Source organism: Helicoverpa armigera, chromosome 27 (assembly GCF_030705265.1).
Source record: "Helicoverpa armigera isolate CAAS_96S chromosome 27, ASM3070526v1, whole genome shotgun sequence".
Taxonomy (NCBI): Eukaryota; Metazoa; Arthropoda; class Insecta; order Lepidoptera; family Noctuidae; genus Helicoverpa; species Helicoverpa armigera.
The window spans coordinates 6,944,832-6,970,845 of NC_087146.1; the positions used below are offsets into that span (position 1 = coordinate 6,944,832).

At 36.1% G+C, this 26,014-nt stretch overlaps 1 protein-coding gene across 1 annotated transcript; it reads right to left on the minus strand.

Annotated features, from left to right (window-relative positions):
* Nucleotides 1-153: 153 nt before the first annotated feature.
* LOC135118953 (solute carrier family 28 member 3-like) lies at nt 154-25,293 on the minus strand. The gene is given in 19 exon segments (XM_064042172.1): nt 154-277; nt 642-702; nt 1,814-1,933; nt 2,344-2,459; nt 3,417-3,628; nt 4,160-4,319; nt 10,761-10,854; nt 11,401-11,504; nt 11,507-11,561; nt 12,031-12,095; nt 12,098-12,119; nt 12,579-12,604; nt 12,607-12,666; nt 12,669-12,713; nt 13,359-13,483; nt 16,397-16,568; nt 17,791-17,980; nt 23,019-23,208; nt 25,277-25,293. Coding segments are annotated over 18 exon segments (1,695 nt in total). The 5' UTR covers nt 23,055-23,208; nt 25,277-25,293; the 3' UTR covers nt 154-245.
* Between the last annotated feature and the right edge of the window lie 721 nt (nt 25,294-26,014).

Below are 26,014 nucleotides of genomic sequence, written 5' to 3' on the forward strand. Positions count from 1 at the left end.
TGGGTTGATGACGTCAGATACGAAGTTGCTTCATGTAAAACATTAGCTACATCCGGTTAGACTGGAAGCCAACCCCAACATAGTTGGGAAAAGGCTCGGCAGATGATGATGATGGTAAGTAATCGACAAAGTTGAATAAAATAAAAGTTAAAGTTTGTTAGAAAATGTTTATTTAATAAATAACAACTGTACATATAAAATTAAGTACTTAAGTTAATATTGTAATTACATAAATAAATATCACTTTAACCGAACGCGTTCTCCGGCATCAAAAGACCTGAAACAAAACAGACAAAAATATTATTGTCAGAAAGTCATAACTATGTTTAAAAGATCAAAAGAGCTGGGGAATTGCTGGGAGTTTGTTCCACCACTTCTTCTTCCCAGCAAAACACGTAGGAAGTGGTGAAGGGTGGGCGTTTTGGGGACTGTCTTTGTTTTGACGTTCGAAAAGTGCCGATTTTCAGCCTACTTTGAATAAATGTCTTTTGATTTTGAGCGATTTGATATTGCCATTTTAGGGGTCAATTTCACCGACAGTCGTTTAGGTAATCGGTAGTTTAAGTGTCAACTTTTCTTTTCGAATGAAAGTTTCGTGAAAATGCATGAGTGAGCTGTTATTAATTTTATAATTTACACACCTGCTATGCATGCGGTCATGAAACAAATACCGCAGCCAGCGAAGAATGCTCTTACAGCTATCTGTAAACAGAAATAAAATACATTACAGTAATGTCTATAGGTACCCCAATATAACGGGTGTGTCGTTCACAATCACATTAAATCCTATCACATATAAGTTATGATATTCTATGGCGAATTGTAAAAAAAATAACCTAATCCATTCAGTGTTTTAAGCACGGGAGTCATTTTTCGTTTTATAATTTACAACATCATGTGTAAAGCAGAGATAAAGTTAGGAGTATCCAATGTTTTGATCAGTTGACAGCTGTCAGTTTTCAAGGGAGAATTTCAGTTGTTTGTAATGACTGAGTTTTATATGGTGTTCTAATTTTCGCACATTTTATCCCATTTTCTTTGTTAGAAAAATTTTATTTTTATTTTTATGTATTTTTCTTTTTATTTGTGTTAATCGACATATATTAACCAGTATAGTAACGCATTTCATTTAATGTGATTGTGAACGACACACCCGATATAGGTACGACAAGGGTCGGATCTATCTAAACAATAGGGTCCTGTTTTAACCTTTGGGTATGGAACCCTAAAAGATCGTATCTAAGTAGGTAGGACTTAGTCGCAGGCCGCTTCCAACTGGTCCTTTTGAAAATAAGGGGCAGCAATAGACGTCTTATGTATGAGATGATGATGTCTACATAAGATGCAGGCTGCTGGCAGAAGTTAAAGACTTATGCCCATTTTCACCAACAATCTCTTAATCTAAGTGCCACTTAGAATAAGGGCTCTCCCAATTTTGACATAAATAACTATGGGTAAGGGATACCTAAACTTTGGTGAAAACAAAATTCTTATTATGTGTTCCGTAAATGCTCTTAGGGGATCCCTTAATTTACGTATTTGTTGGTGAAAAGGGCACAAGGGAGTCACTGTGCTCAGACTTCTATTTTCTTTGATCAATGACAATTGTGGAGTCCATATGCCTAATTTTTGGACTTCACCGATGATGATTTATTCAGAGATGATTTTTAAAACACACAAAGAAAGTTTTTGCCCTGAACGCTAATCAGAAGCAAACCCATTATTTTCTTATTTTACTTACAATTCGCATGAAACTTTCACATCTCATAATAGACAAATACATATTATCTAATGATTATCTATAGGTACTCACACTAGACAGCACTTCTCTCTGGTTTGGCGCCATGGCGGCAATGGCGCCGATCATGATGCCAGCTGACGCGGGGTTCGTGAACCCGCACAGAGAATACGTTGCTATTAGCTCTGCTCTGGGCTGGAAATAAAAACATCACAACTTCTGATCTACTACTTCGCCAATCTTTCTTCAGGTTTTAAGGGTACATTTCACCGACAGTCGTTTAAATATTCGGCAGTTAAACGAAATTTTTAAAACTCATCGGTCCATAACTGACCGTTTTTTAAACAACTGTTTACTTGGAACCTGAACGTGAAAATTCTGAGTAAACGGTTGTTTTAAGAATATTAAGAATACTAACGTTTAGGTTGTCGGTTATCTTGGACCTAAATTAAATATGTCTTTTGCAATAAAATGTTTTTAGAGGCACAGAGTTGAATTTCAAAACTTTGAAAGTTAACGTAGGTAAAATACAAAAAACTCATACGAAATTACCTACCCTTGAATAGATAATCAACTGTTTAAGCAAATAATAAAATAATTATTACCGATAGCAGTCCTTCCCTCTTCATCTCTCCCATCCGCTGGTAGGCCACGAACTCGTTGACGACAGTCTTCAAGCCGATCAGAGAGCCCACCAGCTCACACTCCTCCCATGGCACTCCTGCAATGTAACAGCATTTTATATTTAAAACTTACTACGGACACTACTTATTACGGAAAAGTGGATGAAGATCACCACAATGAATCTTAGGAATCCATTGAGTGGTAGGAAGACGGAGGCAGACTAAGGAAAATTTGGGCATAGACAGAAGAATGGAAAAGTATGGGGAGGCCTTTGCCCAGCAGTGGAACATCATAGGCTAACAAAAATAAACTTTGAAACTATGAGTCTCATTTAAACTTAATTGTATTTTTATTAACTTAATTTGAAGGTAATTCGTCAAATCTTTTGAGATTAAGGATATGAAAGGTAGGTAGTTTCTAAGGTGTAAAACGGAACCCTTAGTACATCGGGCTCGCTCTTGGCGGGTTGGTTAGGTAATTTGTTTTGTCATAAGAACAAAACATAATTAGTTACCTATGTACCTACCTTTCACGTTCGTTCGTAACGGAACTAACGGATTATCAATATCTTATAAGTAATATATAAACATTAAGTTTTGTTGTTTTCAGTACACAATACATTACTAACGTATTTTACTTAACATTCATGCATTATCATGAAAATAATAACATGTTATTGGCACTAACTCATACCTTTATGTATTTGTTATCTTTCAAAACGTTAACGTGCCGAATTTAATTATTGGTTGTTGAACGCCTGTGTAAACTAATGATGTATTATATCTGTAGCGAAAGAAACTCGTTATAGTAAGGTAATTTAGGGCCAATTTCCATTATAGTCGTTTACGTAATCGGTTACAAAGCGGGAATGTTCGTGCTGCTCTAAGGAAAACATCTTGAGGAAACCTGGACTATATAGTCTGAAATCACCAACCCGCATTGAGCAAGCGTGGTGATTCATGCTCAATCCTTCTTTGTGTGTGAGAGGAGACCTGTGCCCAACAGTGGGACGATAACACAGAAATAGTAAGTGTAAAAACATTTTTGCACTTACCCATCACCCAAGACAGTGGTATGAACACTTTTCCCAGTATCCACTCCAGATTAATATCAGGATTGCCCAACAGTCCACCGCAGTAGCCCAGGACTCCGTTGATGAAGGCTATGAAAGCCACAAAGGCTATTATATTAGCTACAATGTTGAGGATTAAGGCAATGCCGTTGGTGGCGCCTCTGGTGGCCGCTGAGAGAACTGACTGGTCTTCGCTGAAAGAAAAAATATTTAGTTTTAATAACTTATATCATCATAAATTCTTGCCACAATATAGTTGGGAAAAGGGTAAGCGAAATGAAGATGAAATCTACTCTCGCTCGGAAACTACGTTTGATTAGGCTTCCATTCTAAACAGATGCAGCGGAGTACAAATGTGTCACATGGAGCGACTGCCTATCTGACCTCCTCAACCAGTTACCCGGGCAATCCGATATCTCTTGGTTGACTGGTTGTCAGACTTTCTGGCTTCTAACTGATTGTAAAGTCTGTCAAAGATGTTCAATTGACAGCCGAGACCCACACATTTAACGAAAGCCAGAAAATTGACAACCTTTTGTACAAAGGGCATTAAAGGGACTACTTGGTAAAGTGTCAATAAAGTTCCCCTAGTTACTGGGTTGAGGAGGTCAGATAGATCATCACTTCATGTGGTACTAATACTCAGCTGCATCTGTTCAGTCTGTAGCCAACCCCGACATAGTAGTGAAGGCAAGGCAAACAATGACCAGCTGTAATTCACTCACCACTCAACAGGCTGTATATTATCCACCGTGGTGAGCGATCTCTTGGTCTCCGGCATCAGCAGCTTGGAGAAGCATATAGCGGCAGGCGCTGACATCACGCTAGCGGTGACCAGGTGAGCCGGTTCCGCGCCGAAACCGATGTAGGATGCCAGGATTGTACCTGGTGGAGAACAAGGATATTTATATCGATATATTCAGCTTAAATACATTAGAATAAATTATTAAAATTTATTTTTAATTTAAGAAAAATATAATGGAACGACTGATACAAAAATTTTCTATTTTTATTTCTGTTTTCATTTTCTTGTTGAGTAATTTGAAGTTGATGTATTGTGTGTAAACAGGTACCTATGTATTATAATAACGTATGTAAATAAATAATAAAAAACTGATCTATATTTACAAGGGCGACCAAATATTAGTAGGAATATACTTAGGCCTATTTACACCGATAACATAAAGGTCTGCTTTTCGTAAAATAATGGTCTACCTTGTAAATTGAACGTGAACGTAATAAACGGTTGTTATAAGAAAAACATATGTTGTTGGTGAACTCAGGCCTTATATATTTTTTATTTATTTCAGGCAATCAAGGCCCAGAAAGATAAATGTAATACAAAATATACAAATAACTACAAGTGCTAGTTCCTGCCAGTGTTAACCCGTGTCCCGTGGGAACTACATTATCTAAATATAGAAGAAAATTACTATAGCCTTCTTTTATAAATATTTTTTACATGTAGGTCCAATTGTTCCAGAGATTAGCGAAAGTAGGTAAACAAAATTTTTCAGCTTTATAACTGCATCCCGATGTTTTCCTTCTATCCCATCCCATCCCCTTTTATTCGAACACGAATTAAAAGTAGCCTAAATGTACCAAGTTTTAATCAAAATCTATTCAGTAGTTTAGCGTGAAAGAGTTACAACATACATACGAAAACCCTTACAGATGCAAGCAAAACCGAGGATTTTTGAATAGATTAATAAATTGAAAATGACAATAGGGTAGTGTCCAGGGTCGAAATAATGAAATAATATTTAGTCCGCTTTTAGATAATCAAAAATATTGGATACGTATTTTTCTTTTTAATTAAACATAAAATGACAAAGATAATACACTTCAAAATTAGGAGTGGGGGCCTTTTACGTCACAGTGTCCTGAAAATTGTAGCAACTTGTGACGTCACACTCAACTTTAACACGCTATATCTTAACAAGTTCTGATCCAATTTAAAAAAGAAAAAATACGTATCGCTTAATTTTGGACAATCTACAAGACGGACTAATTATTATTTTTAGGAAACTAGCCTATTGCTGCCAATCCCTACTAATATTATAAATGCGAAAGTAACTCTGTCTGTCTGTCTTTCTGTCTGTCTGTCTTTTCTTCACGCCTAAACTACTGAACCGATTTGTGTGAAATTTGGTACTGGCATAATTTGGAACTTGAGAAAGGACATAGGATAGTTTTATTACAAAGAAATATACAAATAAAAATAAAATTTATTCCGGACATATAGCGCCATCTGTTGGTCTTTCGGCGCGCTCGCTCAACGCACGGACGTGTTAGTGCTAAATACTGAAGTGAAAGTTAACCGTGACGATCGTACGATCGTACGATCCCCTTATTGTAAAAATGGTGCAATGTAAACAGTGCAAACTATATTTGTCCCTCACTAAAGATGAAATAATCAAATGTAAAGGAGAGTGCAAGGGAGTATTCCACAAGAAGTGTGCAAAAAATTCAAAGCAGTTCCAACAAAAGGATTGCTGTGATGAATGTGCAACGAGTGATAATACATCCAAACCAACTGAGCATGATCAGGAGGACGTGTATCGCGATGCAGAGGATAATAAAAAAACTGTGGAAAGAATGCTAGAAGAAATGAATAATAAATTGGATATTATACATAAAATGGAGAAAGATATAGAAGAAATCAAGAACACGGTAGCGTTTTACTCCGAAAAATATCAAGAGATGTTTGAATTTAAACAGCAAGCAGAAAAAAAAATTAAGAACTTAGAAAACCAGAATATTTACTTAGAAAAGTGTAATAAAGCATTGGAAGAAAGAGTGATTGCATTGGAACAAAAAGGGAAAGAAAAAAATATTGAGCTTGTAGGATTGGAGAAACGAGAAAAAGAGGATTTAAAGTCGGTTATAGTTACAATGGCCAAAAAGTTAGATTTGAACCCAGACGAGATTGAAGAGGTTAAGAGGGTAGGCGTAGAAAAAGTTTTGGATAACAAGCCGCGATCTCAGCCAGTGGTCATTAAATTACGTACCAAAACAGCGAAAGATCAATGGCTAAAACTACGTAAACAACGCATTACGAACAATGTCGTGTATGGAAACAATAATACAAATTATATTTATATAAACGAAGACTTGTCAAAGTACCTACGTCAATTATTCTGGTCAGCTAAAAAAGAACTAAAAGCAACATATAAATATATATGGGTACAGAACTCACGAATTTTGGTGAAAGCTAATGACAGTCAGAAAAAAATACACAACATACGATGTGAAAATGATATACGTAAGTTACTTGAGACGGCCACCAAGAATGATTCTCAATAACATTCCATAAGTAAGACCTGGGATACACTAAGGGATTTCTCGATAAATAAAGATTCGATCCTCTACAGTTAGAAATAAATGAACAAGATTATGAATTTCATCAATATGAATGTATAAAAGAATGGAGTACCTATATGTTAAACAAAAATAGCAAAGTGATAGATATAATACATATTAATATAAGGTCCCTAAAAAAACAATTCAATCAATTAATAGTGTTGATGAATGCAAATAAATTTAACATAGACATAATAATACTAACGGAAATAAATATAAAAATTGAAGAACTAGCATTATTTAAAATTAATGGATATAATACACTTGAATACACAAGAAATAACAGGAGAGGAGGGGGGATATTGATGTATATAAAAGAAAATTTAAACTTTACGGAAGAAAAGTCGTACAGCACAGAAGTAGAAGTTGTGCACGGAAAAATAGACCTGCACAAGAGTTATTCACTACACATTATTGGTATATATAGACCTCCAAACAAAACAAAGTGCAGTTTATTGAACATTTGGAAAGCATTTTAGAGAATATACCCACTCAAGAAAATGTTATCATCATCGGAGACATGAATATAGACTTATTAGGAAATAAGCAGAATGCATTAATAAGTAACTATAAAAATACTCTGTGTAGCCACGGCCTACAGATTGCGTTGCCAACTACAACGATAACGAGGGAAGCGATAGTTGAAGGACAGCTACAGACATCGTGTATTGACCATGTGTGGGTGCGAGTCAGTGGCGCGGCCAAGTGCAGCTCCACGCACACATTTGCATGCGGCTTATCAGATCATCATATGACAGGCGTTAGGATTGAGTGTGAATCGTGCGTAAAGAAGTTAAACAATAATAGTGTTGGTCGGGCTGTGTTGAATAATAAATTAGTGAAAGAAAAACTTGTCGGTGTTGACTGGACGGACTATATGCAGATAATATGCCCAATATTGTTGTATAGTAAACTGTGTCTGGTTTTCCGCAGCATTTACTCTGAAAGTATGGTTATGATCAATCAAAATAATAAAAGAATAACACAGCCGTGGGTAAGTAACACGTTAATTAATTTAATTACAAAGAAAAATGAACTATTTAGGATCTGGAAGGCTGAACCGTCAAATATGAATAAGAGGTTAGAATATACGAAATTACGAAATAAAGTCAATAAGTTAGTAAATGCTGCGAAAAATAGGTATAGAAGGCAACAATTAAACAAATGTAAAGGTGATGTTAAAAAAATATGGGATAACATTAACTTATGGATAGGTAAACAAAAAGTAACCATTGATAACATAATTAAGAAATACTTAGGAAGGACTGATAACATCTATAATATATGTACAAAATTTGCATATACTTTTACACAAGAAATTTTAAAAATAAAGCATACTTGCAGCATTAAATTCTTAGATAGAAGCACATATGTAAATAAAAATATAGTAACATTCAGATTTAAAAGAGTAACTCCTGAGCATGTGAGTAAAATTATAAAAGCTTAAATAATGATAAGGCTCCTGGTATGGACCAGATTAGGGTACAGGATTTAAAAATTTTAAGTGATGATTTTAGTAAAGTACTGGCCAGGTTCATAAATATGTGTGTAAAAAAAGGAATATACCCCGATAATCTAAAAAAAGCCCTGATTAGACCTATTTATAAGCAAGGAAGTCATCTAGACTACACTAATTACAGGCCTATAGCTATTTTATCAGTTGTTAATAAAATTGTAGAGAAAGTAGTAGTGAAACAAATAAGTAATTTTTTAGAAAGTAATCAAATATTAACTGATTGTCAGCACGGATTCAGGAAAGGTAGGAGCACTAATACTATACTGACATTATTTACAGATTACGTAAATGAGAATCTTAACAATAGGAATCAAATACTAGCACTTTTTATTGACTTTAAGAAGGCATTTGATACGCTGGACCACGATCAGTTATTACAAGCTATGGACGAGTGTGGTATTAGTGGGCCTACTAACAAGTTCTTCTCTAGCTATTTAAAAAACAGGACGCTCTGTACGCTGGTAGATGGTACCAGCGGGGCAGAGGCGACTGTCACACTGGGTGTGCCCACCGGATCCGTATATGGACCGGTGGGTTACATAATGCATGTAAACAGCATGGTTAATGTAGTGGACCACTGTAGGGTGTTTATGTATGCAGATGATACATGTATGTTAGTAGCCGGTAAAAACATAAAAGAGATGGAAGTGCAAATGCAAAATGATTTTAATAAAATAAATAAATGGGCTCACGATAACGGAATAATACTTAACGCTAATAAAACTAAGTGTATGCATATACATTCACCCTACAGTGGAATTGTAAGACAAACTTATGACATAAACATAGTAGGGCACTCATATGCATGCCTACACAAAAACAGTGTGTGTCAGTGTGAAAGAGTGGAACTTGTAAGTACTTTCAAATACTTAGGATTATTAATAGATGAAAAATTTAATTGGAAACCACAGGTAACTTCAATATGTAATAGATTAAGAATACTTCTTTGTAAATTCCATAACCTCAAGAGAATAGTAGATAAACGAACTTTACTAATGGTCTATTATGCACTTGCTGAGTCATTATTTAGTTATGGATTAAGTTGTTATGGATTAACATTTAAAACATATGTAGAAGAAATTAAAAAGATACAATTAAGATTCCTAAAAATTATAGTGGATAAAAAAACAAAACAAAAATGTAAAGATGACTATGACAAAATATTTAAAGAATGTAGTATTATACCAGTAGATGAAAAAGTTAAATATTTAATAGCACTAGAAACATATTATATGGAGGAATATAAAACTAAAAAAATATATAAATACAGTGTAAGGTCGAGCAAGAGGGGTAAGTTGGAACAGTCAAAAGTGAATAATTATTATGGGGAAAGAACTAGAAAATATTTAGTGCCTAGATTATGTAATAAGTATGAAGAACTGAGGGAAGATAAAAAAATAAAATGTAAATTAACATTAAAAAGAAAAATTAAAAATATGCTTGGTTACTGGAAAGGGAATAAATAGTGTATAAATATAAATATTAAGTTATATACTATAATAGATAAAACATAGTAATACATAAGGGAGTGTGTATGTAAATGGATATTTATTTAGTATTCGTAGACATTCTACATGTAAGTAATTATGTTAATGAGCGAAACGCCTGCAAACTGCTGCAGCAGTTTGGCGCTTATTAGTTATAGAAACTGAATTGTGGAATGGAATAATAAACAATAAAACAAACAATAAACCGAAAATCTGCTGAAAGTCACCATTCCGCGCGAACGATGTCGCGGGCAAAAGCTAGTATTAAAATATCTAAAGCCAGCACGTGTGTCAAGGATATCAAAGGTATTTATGATTCAATAACTGATTACTCGATAACAACATTTTATTGATAATAACCAAAACAGCGTGGTTTTAGATATGTCCTTGTATTTAAATTATTATTTATCACTTATTTGATAAGTTTTGGATGTCATTAATTTATAAAATTTTAATATTGACGTCAATGATATGGCGAGATTCTACCAAAATTTATTGTACATAGGTACATCCACTGTTCGCGCATAATGATTGCAGTTTCGCGAAAAGAAATGTTTGACGATGTTTGACGAATATTCCTAAAACGCGAAAGTGCTACCTTTGCCAGAGCGAACTCAAAAACTCAAAACTCAAACTTATTTTTTTCTTTTGCGAATATTGGTAAGGTACATGTGGATCTTATATTATTTAACAAAAGGAGTATTGGCTATAATGACCATATCCTACCATAAGGTTTGCAAAATTAAACTATGAAATATAAAAGTAGATAAATATACAAAGCAATTTTCATAAAATTACTGTATGCTATTGTAATTTATCTTACAAAAAATAACCCTTCTTCTTATAACACATTATAGCTGGTGGACTCACGCCATTGCGAACACAGTTTTGTCCTCGAACAAACGTGAGCAAACGATCAATATTACTTACTGTTACCGCCATTATATGTGTTTAACTCACCTGAGACAGTAGCGAATCCTGAAGACATGACGACATGTAGTTCGGACGGTGTCTGCAGAGGCAGGTACGGTTTCACCAGCAATACTGACTCTGTCTGAAACAATACCACAGGGAATTATTGTCTTGAACCACATCCTTAAGAAGGTAAAATGATTTTGAGAATAGGTATGCCTCTATCTATTAATATAATGTCTCTAGCTTCGGCCAGCGTCAGGAAACCCTGGCGGGGAACCTCTCCTTCCCAAGTAGACTTTTTCCCAATTACTTGAGGGTGTTGGCCTCTAGTCTTACTGGTGTGACCAACTTGCCACATAAAGATACCTCTTGGTGAAAGTGGTTTTCAGACTTTCTGGTTTCTTAACTACCCACAACGGCCTGGGCTCGCCTGTTCATGCTATCAAGCAAGACAAGATGGATATCCATCCATCCTGTCAGTCAGTTAGCCCCGTCGATCCGTTCTAAACCCATTCCGATATTTAAGTTAATTCCAACATCATCCGTTTGTGCGTTTGGACGTGAAACATTAACACACTCACAAGCTTTTGTTTTCATAATTAATTTACAAAGCTACAGTGGTAATCTCTGTTGAAAACTGCTATCTAACTCACCATCACGCTGAAGAAGAATATATTCTACTCACCATCCCCAAGAACACATTGCCAACAGCGATGACACTCTCGCAGACCGTGGTGCCGGTAGCCGCGCGAAGCACCAGCCCCAGCTTCAGACAGAACCACTGCAGCGCCCCCAGAAGAACAGCATCTCCACCAGCATGCTGAAGAAGAAGATTACTGGTAGCGTCTGGAAGAAGAATGGAGTTGGTTAGAATTTTGTGTAGAAGCAAGTTTACCACCGTCCTGTGGGAATAACTCTATAAAGGATAAAAGTAGCCTATAATAATATAGTCTTCTCCGATAAATGGGCGTTCTCAGGTCTGATTGTTTGACCATCACATTGGTGCCCGTTTTACGAATTTTTATTTAGGGATTCGGATCTCTCAAAGACAGCACATCCTCTCTATAGGTCATTGATTGCCTTTGAACTTCGTGATCTGGCAGTAAAAACCACCAATTTACTATAACGATATCCGAACCATTTTCAATCAGTCAGATGTCAAATCGGTTTGCCAGTTTGACCAACGGGCTTTAAGTATACGGCTGATTGTGGTTTGGTTATCGTTAAAGTTAAACAGTGCAACTCTCAATTTGCATTTAAACAACTTAATTCATTTTAACAATTTACATCGTTAAGCTTGATAGTTAAAACTCACACTGAATGCGAAGACTCCTTCAGTCCTGACGAGCAGGTCTCCGAACGCGAATGCTGCTCCTCCACACCATACGAGAGGAATGTTGCTACCTGAAGAATAAGAAAGTATGAAAGAGTTAGTAAGTGGATCTCGTTGTATTTAGGTGGGTACCCATATAGAAACATCTCAATACCTATCTATCCTTTACGACAATATGGATAAACTGGCAGGCTAAGAAGTAGCTAATAAATAATGGCTAAGAAACGCCACCGCCTGCATCACAAGGATCACCCCAGTGCTCCATTATAAGGACCCCTCCCACTGGGGAGGTATAAGGGGCCTGCCGTTAGGCGAGAAGTCGTTGGTGGGGATTGGACGCCATAGATTCCCAGACCCCTTCCACTCAGGCGAGGTCGGAGTGCCACTGGGCCTTTTAGTGACGACAGTGGTCTACTCGTAAGTGTAAAGGGTAATATGTAGTTTTGGGGTCCATCTTTTATTCATTTAACGTTTAAAATCCCTATTTTATCAACCAACTTTGTAGAACTATCTTCGTATTTTGTCCTTACCTTATCAGAGAAGCACTGCAGCGCGACCTGCCAGGAGTCCACCTGATGAAGAGAACGCCGAACACGAACTGGATGAGCAGCCCGTCGACACCGTGCGCCAGTTCACGCGACCAGGGTTCGCGGAGAATACGAAACCTAGAATGGATACAGATAGATAGATATCTTTTACATATTATATCAAGGATTCATTTTCAGTCGGTCCAAGGATGGGTGAACATCTGGGTGGGTGGATGGGTAAGACCCATTTACACCGTGTTTCGAAAAGAATATTAAACAATTAGTTTCGAAATTTTGGTGCACGTATGGCAATCGTTTAGGTCAGATTCCGCAGATGTGCGGCACTGTGATTGTGACACAAATATCCATATATGTGCGATTAAAATGACTGCAAATTGCAACCTTTATGCTCGAACCGCAGCGGTCTCACACCGACACGGATCTATAAATGTGCACAAAAATTTCGGCGAGAGACTACTCGCAATGGCGATATGAGAAATCAGAAAATATGACAACTACTGTCATCAAGGGATGGATTATCTGGTTACCTTTATAACTGGGTAGAAAGTCAGATAAGCAGTCGCTCCGTGTAAAAATCTGATACACAGCTGCATGCTGTCAGACTGGAAGCCTACCCAAAAGAAGCGGCCAAAAGGAATTTGGAGATGATGACTTCGTCTTTTCTTAGGTAAATTCTGATAATAGATATAACTGAATTTTTCAGTACATACACATAGCTATTTACCGATTTTGTCCTTACTGATAAATAAGTAAATAACTTACCTAAAATCAATATAATAGAGAGTCCTAACAATGAGATGAGGCGCTCCGGGTCGTGTCTTGCGTCCAGGTACAGGTACAGACCTATCGCGCCGAGGATCACCAGGCATAGGCACCAGCGGAACCAACTGTGGACGCAAATAATTTGATCAATAGTCGCTTGGATTAGGCGCAAGTTCAGTGACAGTCGTTTACGTAATCGGCTGTTTAAAATAACGACTGTATTTTTTCGTTTTAGGCACATTATCACTGAAATCATAAAGTTTGTTTTGTTAAACAACTGTTTACTTTGATTGATAATAAAATAAAATAGAATAAATACAACAGAACTATTTTTTCAAAAGATGTATTTTACCGCTACAATAGGTACATGACATTTGCTTCGACGTATTATAAATAATGGTACAGAACCCTTCATGCTCCGATCTGCCTCACACATGGCCTCTTTTTGCAACTATCAATTAATTTCTCGGAATCACGAAGTCAACAGTTTTATTGCTTCGTCTCAAGTAATTTAGACGTGACTAAAAACTAAGCTATTTGAGTTCCTTCATACTGCAGACTAAACAGTCGGCTGACAGTTGGCCCAGTGGTTGACATTTTTTAGAGAAAATCTTGATTCCAATCAAAGGTTGTATTCGGTTTGATATTGACTAAATACCTGATCCTATGTAGGTACGTACTACCATTCATCTTCATAATGATTTATGCGCCCAAACAAACTATCGGCCGACTAAAAGTTTGCAATGTACAAGTACTCTTCCCTCTTATTATAAAACGCGGTATCAAATAAGTATCGGCTTTTGTACTACCTTTAATCCACCTTTAAGTACGACCTTGAAAAACGTTATTACAAAACGCAGTTTATCGCAAGTCCTATTACTATCTGTAGTACAAAAGATAAACCATCGAGCCCCTAGTTTAACTGCAGTACTTAGTCGACAAACGTCAAATTCCGACATTATTTGCTTTTGAGGTTATTTGTTTTGTGATGAAAAAACGAAAGTGGATATAAATATGTGTGATTTGGAATACTTGGATGTGTTAGAATACTATTGAGAGTGTCCGGGGACGCAACAGAATGCGTCATCGACAAAATCTCTTCAAATTACCTGACGACAATTTTCGATATAAATATCGATTTACGTTTTCGAAATAATAGTCAATTGAATGCATGATGATAATCCAGGATGATCCTATGATGCTCAACTGGGCTCGCCATAAAGTAAGTAGCCTTTACAGTGCAAGTAGGTTGCCAAAACATCCTAATTAATTGTATACAAGTCAAAGTTTTATTATGGATGTTTGTTTATGTTCCACACATAAACTACCACATAGATTTTGATGAAACTCTGAAAATATATCAGATTATCATACAGTCTATTGTTTATTTACAGATTCAAGACTATTTTGGCGTTTTGCACGCCGTATCTCTGAAAGTAATATGCAATGTTTGTAAAGACTGGAAGCTTGCTAAAATGTACAAAAATGCCTAGATGAGAAAGGGAACAAGATTGTGTGATGAAGAACAGTGCCCAACATGTATCAGTGCATTTGACTGTATAAATAGACATCGGAATAAAATATAATTTTCTACTTTTATGTTGTTTCAAATGTTTCATTTTCTTTTGGTAATTTAATGCACACGATATTCTGTGTGTAGGTAAGTTATTGTGCACTTAATTTTGAAGAGGTTCTAATTAGATGCACAACGTCTTATTTAATCATTTAAATCGGGATGAAAATAATCCAAATTATTTCTAACCTAAAAACAAAACAACTCGGATAAAAGAGAATAATTGGATCATGTATATTGTTAAAAGATACTAGAAATATAAAATTACCTTTAAATAATAAAAGTAATATTTTCAACCGCAGAGATATTTTTTTATTATCATAGTTATTTATTTTTCATCAAAATAGACTTAACAAAATAATGTAAAAGGAACGGCGCATAGAATTCGGAACGATTGAGCGAATGATTTAAATATTTGTTGCTTATAATCTGTGGATATTATTTGAACCACACACACACACAGACAAATCGAAGTACTAAACAGTCTTCTCTTAGTCTACGTCAAGTCTACGTTTTGTAATAAGGATGTCAAGACTATCGTAAGTACCGTAACAAACCAAGACGTCTTCAGTCGGGTTTAAACCACTACTTGCGGCAGTTTTATAATAAGAGGGATAATGTCAATCATAAACCCAGTTGATAGGCTCAAATAATTCTAGCACACATCATCAATTGTTTGATTAATCTTTCTTTCTAGTTCACCGACGAATAGTAACGCGAAGGTTAAGAGTTTAATTGATTGCGTACTATTCGCAATAGTTCTATGGTTTTCCTAATACCAATGCAATGGTATTATCCATTTGAAACACTGCTTTATATTATAATGATGAACGTGAAAATGAGTTTGATTTGCTTTATTTATTTTTATGATACCACCCTGGAACGGCTGAACCGAAGAAAATGAAATTTGGTAAATAGGGTACTAGGACATGAGAAAATATATAGGCGACTTTTATCCGGGTGATGGTATAAGTTTCATCTGGACGCGAGGGAAACTACTATTTTGTAGGTTTAAACAAATTGACCTACCTACCTTAATTAAAGCAATTAGAACTCATGATTATCCAGCTTTGTTTTTCAAAATCGGTGCAAGACTTTCTAATTGACAATAATTGTTGTTCACATAGAATTAGGCAATTTTGGATCATTATGTAAGTAGCACATTTAGGAATACCGGTATTATTTGTTAAATTATCTACAGTCGTTTGAATTTTATAGGTACCTTAATTTAACATGTTAAACTCGGAAAATTGTTGTCTTAGATAATCTACTTATGAAATTATTTCTTACTTATGGCAATACAAAACTTCCAGACAAGGCAATATTAGTCTCTAGGCGATTAACACAATCTAAATACATATATTACTCATCTCCACCAATTTCCAAACAAGAAATAACGTGAAAAATCCTCAAAGCTGGCAAAAGTCGTCTCAAGAATGAAAGCTTGTATATAAAATAAACTTACGTCATTCCCCATAGCTTCTCAAAGGCGTTTTCCACCTTAAGCCACACGACTCTCTCGAACCATACGCCAAAGTACCTCTTCACCACCGTGAAGTATATGATGAAGAAGTAGATTATACTCAGAAAAGCTATGAGGCTGCCGAAACCGTGGCACAGTTCTAAAGGATCAGTACCTGTGGAAAGAAAGAAGAATATATTTAATCTGTCAATTTTAAGCTGCAAAAATCTCTCAAAAGTAGAGACCATGGACTAGCAAGCGCAGCGTGGGACGTCCACCAACAAGGTGGATAGACGACCTAATAAAGGTCGCCGGAAGACGCTGGATGCAGGTCGCCCCAACAGGTATCTGTGGAGATCTAAGGGGAGGCCTATGTTCAGCAGTGGACGTCCTATGGCTCAGATGATGATGAAAAATCCCTCTATGAACTGCCCAATGTATTTCATAATGTACACTTCATGTAGGCACTCCCTATGTATTTCCTTATGTATGCTCTATGAACTCCCTATGTACTCCCTTATGTATTTCCCTATCTACACTCTATAAACCCCTATGTATTTCTTTATGTACACTCTATGTACTCCCTATGTATTTCCTTAGGTATGTACGCTCTATGTACTCCCTATGTATTTCCTTGTAACACACAAGCACTTGCAAGCACTAGTATGTGCACAAGCATTTGCTTGGACACAAGTGCACTCCCTATTCCTTCACTCTCACAACCCGATGGAACGGCCATCCGACACCACCGGAGAGAGATCAGGCGCAGGACCGACATTTACGTGCTCTCCGATGCACGGGTGTATCAATCACCAACTAGAACTACTCATCATCATCCTCCGAGCCTTTTCCCAATCATGTTGGAGTCGGCTTCCAGTCTAACCGGATTCAGCTGAGTACCAGTGCTTTACAAGAAGCGACTGCCTATCTGACCTCCTCAACCCAGTTACCCGGGCAACCCGAAACCCTTAGTTAGACTGGTGTCAGACTTACTGGCTTCTGATTACCCGTAACGACTGCCAAGGATGTTCAATGACAGCCGGGACCTACAGTTTAACGTGCCATCCGAAACACAGTCATAGGTGTCTAAGATTATGCTTAGAAAGTGCATCACCAACTAAAACTGTATCTCTGTGGCGCAATGGTCACCAAGCCGGACTGCCGAATCTGAGGTCCCGGGTTCGATTCCCGGTTCGGTCGACATTTGTGTGATGAGCATGCTTGTTGGTCGTGGTCTGGGTGTTACAATATGTATTTATAAATATGTATATATGTAGCTATATGTAGTTTATCAGTTGTGTTAGCACCCATAACACAAGTTAATTAATAACTTACCATGGGGCTAACCAACCGTGTGTGAAAAGGTGTCCCGACATTATTATAAAACTACTACTTACTATAATTTAACCAATAATATAGGCATCCGAAGAAGAATCCCAACACAGCTCCATTGATGATAAACAGCGTGACAGTTTTGACAACTGATCGGTTCTCCTTGAAGAAGTCATCTGTGGAGTTACCGACCCTCATGAGAGTGGTCTCCAGCCACCCTGAGGGTTGGTAGTCCAGGTATTCGTGGGTTATTGTCTGAAACAATTGATGGTATATATGAGACTACAGTCTCCTTCTACCATACCAGGTATCAGAAAAGCCGGAGGTCATAATGGCGTCCAAGACCGACTCCGGCCATGGTGACTCTTTTATACTTATAATAAATCTGTAGAGAGGTCAATTCTGTACATTAAGTATATTTCCAAAATATCTATCAGGGGTGCTAAGTGATCGATGCTGATGCCAAAATGCAATCAGTAAAATTTTGTCCGTCTGTCTTTCTGTCTGTCTGTCTGTCTGTCTGTCTGTCTGTCTGTATATTCGTTATGGAAACAAAACTACTCGACGGATTTTAATGAAACTTGGCACAAACATTTTTATACTCCTGGGCAGGTTTTAGGATACATTTCATCACGTTACGACCAATAGGAGCAGAGCAGTGATGGTAAATGTTGGAAAAACGGGAGAAGTTACTCCATTTTTAAGCTTCCGTCTCTTGTGTAGCGCTAGTCGTTAAAGCTAAGTAGTAATAGGCTAGGTACGCATAGATTTGGATAATTGGATAGGCTGGTGATTATTATATCTTCCTCTCTTTGCACAAAGTCCGAATCTAACGCGGTCGAAGTCGCTGGCAGAAGCTAGTCTTAAATAAGGAGATCAGCCAGCTGCAGGACATATAAGAAGCATAGGACATAATTATGTGCATAAGTATTGCGCAGACACAGGTGCACTCTGTATTCCTTCACTCTCATAGCCCGATGGGACGGTAATCCGACATGACCGAGAGAGATCAGGAAGGTTATCGTGAATCCAATTATACTTTTAAATCGGTCTGATACAGACTAGATACCTGATCGTTATAATTCATCCATACATACATCCCTACCATTCATCTCCATACTGATTTAAATGAGCCTGATCGAACTATCAGCCATCTAAAAGTTAGCGAGAGCGGGGCTCCAAATAAAACATGTTTTAGGGAGTGCTCTAATGATTTTAAGTATTTTATCTAACTACATATACATAGTAAACATATCCATTACTTATCATTAAAATAAGGGATTTAAAGATAAAAGGTCTAGGTACCTACTAGGAAAGTTTTCCCCGACCACCGCATCGCAAATTAGTGTGTGGTTGATGAATTTTAATGATTTCTTGATAAAGGCTGTACCGATATTTTTGTAATTTTTTTATTAACAGTATACTTCCTCCTTTTCAGCTAGATTGAGTCAAAAGGTTGGTTTTGTTTTTAATATCTTTAATAAATATTCTGTAGGTGTAACTAGGACATTTAGCGGAACTTTGGGCCAAAATACTAAACCGCTTTGAATCAACTTTTCAAAATATATATATATTTTTAATTTTAAAGAAGGATTACAGACTAATTAGGTACAAACTATGAGTAAAAAAAATTAAAACTAAATATTGCTAATAACAATTAAGCCTCCACATATACATTATAGTTCTTTATATTATTACTTACGTACCTAACTTTGTCCGTGGGGCTGTCACATCAAAATTATCTGAACTTATTTAAATGAAATTTCGTACACAGGAGTCTCGTTATATGAAACAGGACATAAATTTTTATCCAGTGTGTGAATATTCACGGGGCACTGGTGGAACAGCAATAATATACTCACTTTGCCATTTTTTCATTATTGTCGCCTTCATCGATTGTTACTTCATTACTTTCCGAGTTCTGCAAAACAATAAAAATAACTTATGTATGAGGTAGGTTATGTCAAAATCTAGTTGGCTATGGCACTAAAAATCAAACAATTCTGCGATTGTTTTGAAAAACAGCATTTACCTTGAGAAAAATACATTTTCGCAACATATTTTTTATATTAGGATCTTAATTGATAAAAAATATTAAATAAGTCAGTCAAATACTTAAAACCCTAACTTATTTTTCAGGATGAGTCATTTTTGCCGAGTAGAGATATAACTCTGTGTCAAGTTGAAATAAAACCAACAAATACTATACATAAATATTGAAATAAATACCTGAATCATTGCTTTAACAATCACTTTTATCCTCAGATATTCACAAAATATTATATCTATTTTAACCACTTTACAAAAAACGCTATAAAACACTTGAAAAAATTCTAAAAATAATTCCAGGTCACGACACAACCTTTCTTTGTAAGACTTCATAAAATAATGTGCCCTGAATAGACTATTGACACCCGATTTAATTTCAATTGTTTATCAACAGTCAAACCGTATTGTTTTCAAATATCCAAGATAGTTTGTTTATTTTTTAAATAAGTATAAACAATAACTGAATGCCTATTGGATTGTCTCAAGATTTTCGCCTTTGTTATTATTTACAATAATGGCGTATCATATTAAGGAGATCAGCCAGCTGCGCAGGACATAGGTATTATGATAAACAAGCATTTGCGCAGACACAGGTGCACTCACTATTCATTCACTCTCATTGCCCGATGGGACGGCAATCCGACACGACCGGAGAGATCAGGCGCAGGACCGACATTAACGTGCTCTCCGATGCACGGGTGTAGGTGTCAATCACCATCACCATTCTATATTTACCATAGTTACTATATTTTATCACCGTATTTTGTTTGTATTCATCAGTGAATTTAGCCCAAAAGTGCATGCAATCATGTCATCTGCCTAGCCTTTTCCTAACTATTTTGGGGTCGCCTTGATGTATGTCGCCTAAACGAATGCAGCTGAGTACCACAGTTGAGTGCCTTATGGAGCGACTGCCTTTCTGATATCCTCAACCCTGTTACCCGGACAACCGATATCCCTTGGTAAAACTGGTTGTCAGACGTTCTGGCTTCTGACTATCCGTAACTCCTGCCAAAGATGTTTGGTCACTCTCGCGCAATTCGGACACATCCGATAAATCGGATTTTGATGAAACTTGGTGAACTTGGATGAAATTAAGTAGCCTAGCCTAGCTAGCCTGTATACTTAAATCAATTAGAATAACAGAGTCGCTTTTTCTATCCGATTTGGGAAGTCTCACGTAAGAAAGTCAAGGTAAGAAAGGTTAGGTATTTTATTTTAGTAAGCAGGTACCTACCCACCTATTAACTACAGCTGCCGGAAAGATCTAGTTTTAAAGCAATAAATCTATTGAATTAGAACTTATTTATTTTCCATGTAAAATTGAGGATCATTTTGTATTGTAAAGTCAATACCTACAAATGATTTTACTAGCAAACGTGACATAGGTATGTTAGTTCTACTTTATCACGGGCATGTGTAGCAGTAAACATAATTGATTATAAGTATAAATAACTTTTGTTTTTACATGAACTAAGTACATCTATTATTATAACAACGACTCTACCAACTAATATCGTTTAACCATCCATCTGTTTAGCATTATCCCAAATATGTTGGAGTCGGCTTCCAGTCTATAATTGAATGCATCTGAGTACCAGCGACTGAGCGACTGCTTATCTGACCCCTCAACACAGTTACCCTGGCAACACGATGCCAGACTTTCTAGCTTTGACTATCTGTATTGACTGCCTATGATATTAGACCTTCTTGTTTCTGATAAATGATGATGAATGAATGATGTTCAAATGACAGCTTGGACAGACCAATTTATCGTGCCTTCCGAATCACGGAAAATTTCGCTGATGAAATGATGTACTTATGTACAATATTATATACTGGTACTAACAAAAATTCCTGCACTTTTAGCTAAAAAATAGCATTTAAAACATCAAAGAAAGGCATTGATTGATTCAATATAAATGACTTTTAGTCGTAAACTAACAAATTGTTTTATCCATGTAGTATATTCCACTTGTAGTCGTAAAATAGAAATGGATATTCTTTTTGTTTCAATAAAAACTATTTTTAATTCTGAAGTCAGGTTTTGTTGCGTTTAAGATATCAGGCGCTGACTTTAAATAGTGAGTGCACCTGTGTTTGCGCAAATGCTTGTGCACTGTCAATGTCCTGAGCGGCTGGCTGATCACCTTATGCGAAAACAATCACCGTCGTAGCCGATTTTTTTACTACGTTTATTCAAATTAGGCTGATAAATCAGCACTTTCGAACGTCAAAACAAAAGACAGCCCCAAAACGCCCGCCCTTCACCACTTCTTATGTGTTTTGCTGGGAAGAAGAAGTGGCGCAACAAACTCCCCAGCAACACATGTCTGTCTGTTAGGTTGGTCAAAAGTAAAGAAGTACGGTTAATCAAGAAAATAATAAAATAAACAAAACATCTCGAGAAAACCTGGACTATAAAGTCAGAAATCACCAACCCGCATTGAGCAAGCGTGGTGATTAACGCTCAACCTTCTCCGTGTGAGAGGAGGCTTGTGCCTAGCAATGGGACGATAAAAAGATTGTAACAGTAACTATAAAAATAATGGGGATCTCGTGTAGGCCGGAACTTGTTAAAACAATTCATATCAATTGTTTTATTGATAAATAATAGATAACATCATATCACTTCAGCTATTTTAATCGAAGATTAGGATAATTATCTGTACTTTTGCGTATCTATCTACGTATGCTAATTATTGTTTAAAAAGTATTTAGCAACAAAACATATTTTCGGTTCTTCCCTTTGAAATCAAAACTAATTTATCTAGATAAAACTGCCTACCTATATCTCATTCTATTAGTAGGCTAGGTACTAACATTATCGGGCTGCGGGTTCTTCGAAAGAGGTACCGCGGCCCTAGCACATAAGAAGGCCTACGACGGAACACAACGGTTTTAGTCAGTAAGAGTCTGACACTCCCTCACCGCTGCTAACCCACAGCGGGAGGGGTCATTGATGATTTTTACGCCGTTAAAAAAGGTACTAACATTATAAATAGGAAAAACCTATTTATTTATCATCACAGCAATATTTTTTACACAGTCTTAGCTAAGAACTACTGATAGATACCTAAGTATTTCCAAACTTCTACAAACTAAAATAAAACATAGTAAATGCTCTGAAATTACTGAAACGATTTGAAAATTCTTCAAAATAAAGGTTTTGAGACCAGTGCGCCATTTTTCTCAAAACATGGTTAAAAAGTTCTATTAGGCAAAATAATAAAATGACACTTACCTCGGCAAGTTTCGCTTCAGGGTTGTTGTTTTCCATATTTTCTTAATAATTTAAATATTTTGACTAGAACTAAATATCACTTGTTTTGATAAATAATAATAAATAACTGTTTTATTTAAATTCTGTTTATAAATGCACGCAATATCTTCTGGTTACGGAATAGATTTTAACTTGATCTGCACCATTTTATCTGTGAACAAAAAAACTTATTTAAAAAAGTTTCGACGATACCAATTTTTGTACTTACTTACCTATAAAGTTTTTATTAAGACAACAAATAATTTTAATGAAATAAGTTAGATTTTTAAATATTTTTTGCGAAAAATTTACGTTCCTCAGCGAACTCACACATTGCAAACTTTTAGTCAGCTGATGGTTTATTTGGGCTCATAAATCAGTATGACGATGAATGGTAGTACGCACATTACAAAGATCAGGGTATTTAGCCGGTATCAGACCGACTGAAAACTTTGGAATCAAAAATAAATAAGAAAAAATGACGATAGGGTCAACTGTCAACAGAACGTCTGCAGAACGTTGAAGCTCTAAGAGAAAAATAATTTTGATAAAAATAATAATTGATAACACAATTTGGGTTAGAATCATAATGAAGATGAAGAAAAACAATGAAAATGTTTACAAAACTATTTCGTTTGTATGTGCCCTTTCAGGCATCGTTCAGACCAAACGTATTGTCGGCCGCTGACTGTGAGCGCGCGTTACGCAGTTTATTGCTTTTCCATATATATTGAAATTGACGTTCACACCGAACCGACTATACGCTGTTACGTCGTCTGTTGTAGCTGACTCTCAGTGGCCGATTATTTTACTACGCGACTATGCACGGCGGACGCGGATTGGCTACGCGGACGCAGTTGCCGAATAGCGCCGCTCCGCCGCGTACGCACCGCCGCGCCTCGGTACAGCACGTCGATAATTAGTGTCCCTTTATATAAACTTAAACGTATTAAAGATCATCGAATGTTTTACTGTCATACGAAAATATTTCTTGAACTTATTTGGATAAAGTCTATATATTATTCGAAATATAAAGTATGAAATTGACCAAGAAAACATCTCTTCAAATTTAAGGGATGTACCCACAATCTCTTCTTTTATTATTTTCGTCTTCCTCTAGAGCTTCGCAAATGGCAACTATCTCAATGCGCATCATTTAATTGAAATATCAGTAAAACGTCTGATTTGAAAAAATAAATTACAATAGTTTTATCGTTTATAAAACACTACGAGCAACTTCAAATACTGAGCCCTTTTATGTGTAGAATAGTCAGCCGCTCAGCGTACGCATCTAGTGTGAACCTACAAGAGCCTATTCTTTTGTTCACACATGTAGCGCATCGTACGCTATAGCCTATTGTCGGCTTGGTGAGTACGCGTACTGCAGATTGAGTCGACGTTCACACTGGGGCAGACAGTGAGTATACTCACAGTCAGCGGCGGACAATACGTTTGGTGTGAACAATCCCTCAAAATTATAACATTATTTAGGTACTTTTCTTAACCCTGTTTTCTTTTTGAAATGTCATGCTGAATTACACATATTAAAGAATTAGGTAACTCCTGTCTGTCAGCGGTATCACTCCCATTTCGTGGGAACTATTGCGCGCATTGGAATAAAAGAATCCTAAAGCCTACATCAATAAATGGGCTATCTAACACTAAAAGATTTTTTCAAATTGGTCAAATAGTTCTTGAAATTAGCGAGATCTAACAAATAACAAACTTCACATTTTCATCTCTGACTTATCATCTTGTGTTGTTACATTTTTTTCAAACAAACTTAGATATTAAGTAGTTAAAGAAGAAAACACACATATTTTCTTAGATAAGCACTTTGTTTGACTTAATTTTTCCTTTAAAACGTAGAACCACTTTTATTACAAGCCTAATTACCACAGTTTTTCACAACAACACAATCTTTTAGCAAATTATTTTAATTTCTACTGTTTTCTATACAAAAATCACTCTAAAACCAAAACAAATAATCTTATTCACCAATTTAATGATAAAATTGAAAATAACTAGATTTTCTTTACATTTAAGTCCATATTTTCAATGTTTAGGTTATTAAGGGCTGATTTTTCAATCGCCAGATAACACCTATCTGAGGAATATTTTTAACGTTTTGACAGCTTTTGTATGGAAAATATGTCAAACCGCCATATTTATTCCTCAGATAGCAGTTAACTGATGATTGAAAAATCAGCCCTAAAACAATTAACATTATAAATACATACCGTGGTCCTATCTGGTTGATTATAAACTGAGGTAAGATACGCAGTGGGTTATCATTGTAATTTAAATAAGATAACAGAATGTATGCCTTTTGACTACTCATCGGTACATTGCTAATTTGCAGGATTATAATCGTAAATTGTATGACGAAAAGTTTGACGAAAATGTCGATGGTTTAGGGTTCCTTGAAGTTGAGGCTAATGACCCCGAAATAGATAAATTAAAATCATTTTTCAAATAATATGTACAAACGTAAAATTACACAAAATTAAGAACATTAACAACAACAATTCTTAAAGATAATGAAAGATATGAAAGTACTTAGTTACACAAGAGAGACTGGGAAATGACATGGGCTATTTTTATTCGGTTGCTGAAAGTAGTTGTCTTAGATCTCGTGTGGAATAGCGAATCTATTCTTATAACCTTAAGACTGTGAAAAGACAAAACGGATTAAAAACCGGCCAAGTGCGAGTCGGACTCGTGCACGAAGGGTTCCGTAAATTACAGTTAAATCAACCTATCTCAAAACTATAAGAGATACTTTGATCAAACCAAAATCGTTGAAAGAGTTAATTAGCATGCATCACCTCTATTTTTTAGAATTTTATACCCCGTAGTTATAAAAATAGAGGGGACATACTTTTACGACTTTGAGAGCTGATATCTCAAAACCGTTCACTTTAAGAAAAATGTTTTTAGAAAACTTTATATCATTTTAAAAGACCTTTCCATTGATA